Genomic DNA, 8,099 nt, shown 5'->3' with positions numbered 1-8,099 from the left:
AGTATTTTTTTATTGCATATATATGAATACTATGAGAAATGAATGTTTGAGTAATGGAAATGTTATTGTAAAATAATTGAGACATTGTTGATGATTATTGGAGTTTTGAGAGTGATTGGATATGAATATTGGAAGTGTTTTTCATAGGTTCCGAAGAACTGTTTTCTCCATTTTTTAGCCGATACTCTGCCGGATTTTCTATAAAATTTTCGGAACCTCAAATAAATTATAATTTCAATAAATGACTTAAATAAATTATATTTCACAAGTTATATTCAAAACTATGATAAAAAAAATTAATTAAGATAAAATAGAATGTTCTGGATATATCGTGTGACATAGCTTACTCGGATATACTGTAGACGGGTAAGGGGTGTCACAGATGACGTGTCCAAAACAGCATTCAGGACAAGATATGGTCATTATGAGTTCTTGGTGATGTCTTTTGGACTCACTAATGCACCAGCAGCCTTCATGGACTTGATGAACCGAGTGTTCAAGCCATTTTTGGACCGTTTTGTTATCGTATTCATAGATGACATTTTGGTATACTCTCGGACCAAGAAAGAACACGTGTGGTACTTGAGAATGGTGTTGCAGACTTTGAGGGAACACCAGCTATATGCCAAATTTTCAAAATGTGAATTTTGGCTAGAAAGCATCTCATTCTTGGAACCCGGTCCTTCGGAGGTAGTCACGGCTTGAGTTCTTCATTGGGACCCCAATTTGGTTTATTAAGCGAAAGTCCGGCTTGAGTTCTTCGCTGGCACAGGTTGGATTTAAGAGAGCTGTATAGGGGATCAGCTCCCATATATTATGATTGATATTACTGGGTGTGTGAGTGTTCCAAATTACCTTTTTGCTGTTATGAGGTGAAAATATTGTTGATGTTGTATTTCACTCTACAGGGTGCATTAGCTTAGATAGTTATAGAGATTATGGTTAAAATTGATATTTTACTCTCTGAGTCGAATGCTCACTCCTGTTCAATATTTTTCCAGGCCACAGGAGGATATTTTTGAGGTTAACCTGCTTTTCTCCCTCGCAGGTCGTTTATTAATTTTGTATAAACCTGTTAACTCTTAAAATTTCCACATGTGTTAGCAATATTTATTTGAATTGGGTCTGTAATATAAATTGTTATTTTGGACCTGTAAACTTATTATTTTATACTTGTTGATGGACTGGATGAGGGAGCTGGGCTCCCATTTATTTTTATGTTGTATGAGTATGTGGAGGGTGAGCTAAGCTCCCCAATTGATTACATAATGTGTTTACAGGTTGGGTGAGTCAAAAACTCCCCGTTGAAAGGTCTATTTTATGGCCGGACTCTGTCCGGTTGAATTCTTGAAATTGAGCCCAAATGGGCCTTAGAGTTGGGTTAAGGAATGGTTAGGCTTACTACGGGCCTCCGGGGCTTTAGGCTGGACCAAGTCCTAGTGCCGGTCCGGCCTATAGGTTGGGTCGTGACAAACCTAGCTATATAAGTGTTGTTATGAGAAAAAATAAAACACAAGCAGCAGCCACTCCTTTGTGCCGCCACCTTGGTGTGCAATTCTCTCCTCCTCTTCTTCTTCTCTCATCAATCCAAGAGATTAGAAAAACAATCTCTTGAATTAAGAACACCAGAAATTGTTTCTAGTGTCCTATTTACATCTCTAATATTTTAAAAGGCAGAACTTGATTTTCTAATTAATAGAAAAAGCTTTAGAAGCTGTTCAAGAGCTGCCATAGGTGTTCTTGGTGTGGACAAGCTAGAGGGACAATATTTGGTGTCCTGAAGACAAATCTCAAAGGCGCAAATACACTGCAGTGCATCAAGAGGTTAGTGTGTTTGTTCTTGATTTAATTTAGAGTTCTAAAATTAATCTGATTAATTTTAAAATCTTAAATGGCAAATACAGATACAAAAACATATTAAAAGAGTTTTAATATGTTGTTTATCATTGAAATCAAATAGATAAAAATAAATTTTGCATGATGCATGTGACCCTAGGTAAAAAATTTTGAATTCAATGGTACAAACTTGTATTTTTCACGCTTCCGTTCCTTCATGAATGTCTTTATTTGATATATTTTATATTAAATATAGAATTAATTTCAAATGAAATAAATTTTATGTTTAGAATAAATAAAATAAAATAATATAATATATAATAAGAAAAAAATATATAATTTTAAGTTTGAAATTTATTTACAAATCCTATTAAATTTGATGAAATTTGATTTAGTTATAATAAATTTCATAGAATTATTTATTTACTAAAGAGGGGTTATTCATGTTGAGCTGAAGGGGAGAAAGGAAGGTGAGGCTAATATAAATAGCGTTCAATTATTAAAAATTAATTTTTGATAAAAATTAAAAATTATTTAAAATAATAGAATCGTTAAAAAAAATTAAAAAAAATAACTAGATGCTGGTTAGGATAATGTCTAGCACTTAGACACTTTCCATGTAGCGTACGGCTACCTTAATATATATATATATATATATATATATATATATATATATATATATATATATATATATATTTTTTTTTTTTTTTTTTTATTCTCTCACCTACACCCACAACCACGCGGCACAATTCTCTTGTTTGCACTCATACTCACATACACAGTATAATGATTGACCAATTAATGATGTAATATAAAAAAAATTTATAATTGCATAGTTAAAAAAAAAAATTAAAAATGCAAATTTTATTTATGAGTAAAAGTTTATTAATATTATTATAGCAAAACAATAAAATTATTATAGTGAATGAATAATATTAAATTTTTATAAACAACTGAAAATTGTTATTATATAGTATTTATTAATTTAAAAAATATTAAACAATGATAATTGTTATTTGGATTTGCATTTAATATAAATAAATAAATAAGATATTAATAAATAATTATTACAATAATTTAATTAAAAATAAATGAATTTATAAAATTAAATTAATAATTATGAAATATGAAATTACTAATCAATGAATTAAATTGGAGAAAAAAAAGTTGATAATTAGATAATAAAATATATAAATAAATAAATAAATAAATATGAAAGTGAAACAATTAGAAAAAAAAAGTTAATTATTTTGATATATATTGAGATTTATTTTTTTTGCTTTTGCATGTTGATAAAAGTGAAACAATTAGCGAAATATAGTAATAATCGAAATCTATTATTTGAAAGATATGTTTTTGCAAATCTATTGTGCAATGATGTTGGTTGTGAAAAGCAGGCTATTGAGTGGGGGATTTTGCAAACAAGTTGAGGCTTTTACAACATTACTCTGATGCATTAAATTAATAAATACTAAATACTAATAATTTTCAATTATTCATAAAATATTTAATATTATTATTCACAATAATAATTTTATTGATTTGCTATGATAATATTAATAAACTTTAAATTATAAATAATATTTGTATTTTGAAATTTTTTTATACTCTATTTTTTTTCCTCAAAGATAGAGATATTACATTAATAAGGCCAAGCTCAAAAACAATCTAAATCAAAGGCTAGGTCAGTGCTAGCCCAATAGATCAATTGCAGAGATGCTCATCAAAATAGCCGAAAAAGGCCCGCAACCTAAACTACTCAAACCCATAAGAAAAGAAAAAACCTTAGGTAGCAGAGGAATGCAGCATCGCCGCCGCAAGAGGATACACACCAGGCCCTACTTGCGCTGCCCACAGAGATGCAACACCGCCACACTCACTTTCCTCTAAGAAGAGGAACCAAGAAGATAGAAGATAAACAGGTCTTGCATGCACCAGCAAGTCTGTTGCAGAGGCAAGAAAAAACAACCTAGGTACCAAAACCACAAAGGTAAAGTTATTGGTCAACATTGAAGAACCATGGAAGCTACCGATCAGCACAAAAACAAGCAAGGGGCAACATCGGCAGGACTCTTTGGCGTCCCATTCGCACCTTCTGAGCCAACCTTCCACATCACACCCTGCGAGCAGAACCACAAGACAAGAACTGGTTCTTGTGCCTTACAAGACCAAAGAAGCACAAGACGTTCAGAGAGCTTCCATAACCATTACAATCCCTCACAACCACGTATATCCCCATGATACTAGCTGTTTCAGGTCAGTTGAAGAGAAAGCCTCATCGGTGAAGCTATAGACCTGCAAAAGACAACCCAAAACACTATATACAAGCCGCAAGTCGACAACGAGAAAGGGACAAGCCCTAGAACAAGGAAAAAAAAAAAAGGAGAGATGAAGAAGAAGAGAGAGCGCATGTTTTGCTAGTGGGAAATCCTCATTTTTTTTTTATGTATATCATATTATTAGTTGGCTAATAATTACGACGTGTTGGTTTGAGTGCAAGTGGGAGAATCATATCGTATGGATGTGAGTGCAGGTAAGAGAGCAAAAAAAATTATCAAAGCAGCTAGATATTATTCTAACTAGCATCTAAGTAATTTTTTAATTTCTTTTTACTTTTGAGTGATTTTTTTTTTTTTTTTTTAAAGATTGGACACTAAATATACTAACTTTTCCCTCCCTCTCTCTTTATAATTAGTACAAATCATCCCTCTTTGATAAATAGGACTATAGCGGCCTCATGTGGTAATTTTTTTTTTAGAGATGCAACCTTTTAGTAAAAGAAATCCGCTTGTTGAAACCTAATTTTTCAATATAATCAAATGCTAATAAATTTATTCACTCACCCATACCCACCTAAATATGTTTGAAACCCCATTTAATTTGATCAAAATCTAATTTATTATTTCAAACCAAAGGAATATAGTGGAAACCATTTCATACCAAAGAAATATGATGGAAACTCAATATTAGTTTAGTTGATGGTATTCAGTATTTACTCATACTCACCGACCTTAAATATGTGGTAAGTATATGCCAACATAACCAACACTATAATAAAATTGTTTAACATAACCTAACTTAGCATGCTTTGTCTTGGAATGGGTGTCAAATGACCGGATATTAATTGGATATTGCATGTTAAGTTTTGGATAATTTATTAATAAAATTATTTTGCTTAAAAAAAAAAAACCAACACTATAATTACTGGAATTTGTCCCGGCTCCCTAATATCTCAAAACCTACCTTATATTTCAAGATAGACATGAGCTAGTCATGGATAAGTATGCTAAGTCATTTTCTTAGGCGCTCTTAGCTGTGGTTTCTTGCTAATAAATTGAAGCCTGGCACGCCTCGCATTGGTCAGCTTAACCCCACGGCCGCGCTGAAACATTTCCCACCAATGCTTATCATGACCATGCCTAATTGCGCCCTTGGACAGCTTTGACTTCTTTGAATGCTTAACATGCCTCATCGTCCCTCGCACAAGTGCCTGAAATTGTCCAGCCTGATTCTTACTGAATGCTGATTTTCTCAATTTCCCAACCGCTTTTTTCTCATAAACCCTCTGTTTGTGTTTGTGGTGAAAAATTTTGTTTAGGTGCTTCCACATTGACCCGGAGTGTGCCTTCCCTTTGCGATTACTATAACTATCATCACTGTCAGTGTCAATTTCTTGATGATGGTGGTGGTGATGGTGATGATGATGGTGATGAAATATGAGTCCTAATTTGTGCTTGAACCTCCTCAACCGTCCAATTGCTTTGCCAGAATTTGATCTGTTCATTTTGCAAGGACCAGCCCTTTGTGGAGGACCTACATCTACGTCCTTGTAACTTGCTGAGCTTTCATAAGAAGAAGAGTTACTCTCCTCTATACTACTTTCAAGTGGCACATTTTTAAGCCTCCTTGACTTGTTACTGCTGATGGTGCCTGTTTCGGTCTCCGGCGGACTAATCCAGCTGCAGGAAGAGGTAGAGCTAGACATAGCAGACTGGTCTGATTCTTGTTCATGTGGAAATGTCTTTTGCTTCTGCAGACCCACACATGGCCTCTTGGTGATCTCTCTCTTTTCGTTCATCTGGCGATCGCCACTTTGCAAAGGCGGAGACTCATAATCCAGCAACGTTGGTTTCATAAGCAGTTGAGCCAGGTTTTTATTACTGCTGTGTGCTGTGGAACCCTCTAGCATAGGTTGCATAGATGGTCCGGATTTCACCAAGTTGCCAATGCCTTCCTTTACATGAGTCATTGAATCATGAAGGGGATTGTCTTGGATTATCTGTCTGGATAGCTTCTTCCTCATCTTCACAATTTGGCTTTGGGGGCCATCCTCACTAAGAGGGATCCGTAACCCATGAACATACTGATATCTCTTAGACTCATTATCTTGACTTGCCGCAGTATTACTCAGTGGCATGACTCTTTCCAATGGCAAAATGTACTTCACGTTCTGACTGTGGCCTGGGCAAGATGTCTCAGCCACTTGGTCAACCTTGGCATTGCTGTTACTCATTAGAACCTGTTTGCAAGTTTCAGTAGCCCCCATAGTTTGAAGCTTTCCCTTCTGCCCAAGCCTCCAATTCTTTTTACTAGTCTCACCATTATGATTGAATCCACTCGTAATTGCTCCACCATTTGATTGCATTACAGGACTAGTAATTTTTATTGGATTCACACAACTAGGAGAAAGGTGCAACGTCGAAATGCTAGATTCAATAAATTTGATTGAGTTAGCCACTTGTTTAGGGAAATCACCTGCTGTTTGCCCTGGATTCTTATCTCTCTGAATCCCCTCATAAGAACTGGAACAACTGCCTGGAGTTGTAAATTTTTGCATTTCCCACTTTCCTTTCTGTCTTTGCTTTTCATTACCCGTCTCTGGTCTTAGACCCTTGTCCTTCTGCTCCAACAATTGCTGGGACAATTCTATAGCCTGTCCAATCACCCCATGTTCATCTATGCACGTGTTAGTTGAGTTTTTCCGCTTGAGATTCGTTCGCTGACAAACTCGGCAGACTTTCTCCCTGTTTTGACGTTTACGTGAGGATATACCAAGTCCAGATTGCTCTGAAACAGCCTGCGTAGAAGAAGGGTAAGGCGAATTCTCGGCGAGTGATTGCTCTTCTAATTTCCTAGCAGTGGTAGATGCCGTGAATATATTTGGTGATATACTTCGTTGGAAATTTGTCAAGTCCTCTTTGGGCTGCATGGAATGCGATTGTGTTGAAGCTATGATCTGTGATCACATGAGAAACAAAGTTGCTTTGGGAGTCATTAACTGTAAAATTGCAGTATTAATTATAAAATTCCGAGAATAATACATTGAAAGAAAACTCGACCCGGACAAGCATTAATACATTATATAAATAAATTAAAAAAAAAAAACACCTGGGTTTGAGTGTGCAATAAGTGGTCTCTTGCAGCGTCTAGCAGATTCTTCAACAGAAGTCTCATTTCCTCGTCCATCTATTGATAGAACAATCTAAATAATGAATATAAATACGAGAAGGAAAAGTTTGTCATTTGAAGAGAAGGCTTATTACCATTAGAGTTACTTCTCCGGTGGTCTGAAGGAGGCCGTATAATCTTCTCAAGGCATGCAGATCCCTCTCTAAGTTTTCTTCCACTTCCATCTCTCCTGTTATCGATCATTGCAAGGGATACACAGCGTTTGAGTCAGAGCAGTTGTGGCAAGAGGAGGGAGATTCATTCTCCTGTAACAATTTTCTTTTATAGCCGTTAGATTTCATGATTAAATCCAAACAGTTTTTTTTTTTTTTTTTTTTTTAAGCTATGGCCCTGACCCTTCTCAAACCTTTGGGTTTCAGTTTTTCTAAGGCCCTACTGTGGCCGCCAGATTGTAGGAGTAGAACCGGCATAAACTAATCCACATTATTTTGCCTGCACCAGCCTCCTCTTCGTTATCTAACAGGCCAAAGCCTCAAAGCCTATGCGCCTGCCCAACAGTCATCGGCACTCATGTCAACATATTCTAACGTGAGTAGATCATATTAATGGAAAATTATAAGATGGTCCCGTGCATTAGTTTTTAATGTACCATATATTTATAAATAGGTTATATATTACTCAGTTTTAACGAAATAATCAATTAAAATGATAAAATTTAATTATTTCAATAAAAATAAATTTGATTTAATTTGATTTTATTTTCAATTCGGTTACTTTTGATTTAATAATCAAAATAACATAATTTTTATTAATTAATATATTAATTATAATTTTGTTAATAATATATTATTTAT

General features: G+C 34.6%; 1 protein-coding gene across 1 annotated transcript; it reads right to left on the bottom strand.

The window, feature by feature from the left end:
- Nucleotides 1-5,031: 5,031 nt before the first annotated feature.
- On the bottom strand, nucleotides 5,032-7,512 carry LOC131177892 (uncharacterized). The gene is made up of 3 exons (XM_058143062.1): nucleotides 7,380-7,512; nucleotides 7,225-7,302; nucleotides 5,032-7,072 (listed from the first exon to the last, which is right to left on the bottom strand). The coding sequence occupies exons 1-3, from the start codon at nucleotides 7,467-7,469 to the stop codon at nucleotides 5,123-5,125; spliced, it is 2,118 nt and encodes a 705-aa protein (XP_057999045.1). The 5' UTR covers nucleotides 7,470-7,512; the 3' UTR covers nucleotides 5,032-5,122.
- Between the last annotated feature and the right edge of the window lie 587 nt (nucleotides 7,513-8,099).

This window comes from Hevea brasiliensis, chromosome 2 (assembly GCF_030052815.1).
Source record: "Hevea brasiliensis isolate MT/VB/25A 57/8 chromosome 2, ASM3005281v1, whole genome shotgun sequence".
Taxonomy (NCBI): domain Eukaryota; kingdom Viridiplantae; phylum Streptophyta; class Magnoliopsida; order Malpighiales; family Euphorbiaceae; genus Hevea; species Hevea brasiliensis.
The sequence above is the reverse complement of the archived record's forward strand: the minus strand, read 5'-3'. Positions and strand labels throughout refer to the sequence as shown.

What these genes read in the sequence shown, in the direction of transcription:
- LOC131177892 (XM_058143062.1), bottom strand. Translation starts at nt 7,469, where the DNA reads ATGGAAGTGGAAGAAAACTTAGAGAGGGATCTGCATGCCTTGAGAAGA. An exon ending in CCGGAGAAGTAACTCTAATG is followed by an intron (nt 7,303 to 7,379) that starts GTAATAAGCCTT and finishes TTCTATCAATAG; the next exon opens with ATGGACGAGGAAATGAGACT. An exon ending in TATTGCACACTCAAACCCAG is followed by an intron (nt 7,073 to 7,224) that starts GTGTTTTTTTTT and finishes ATGTGATCACAG; the next exon opens with ATCATAGCTTCAACACAATC.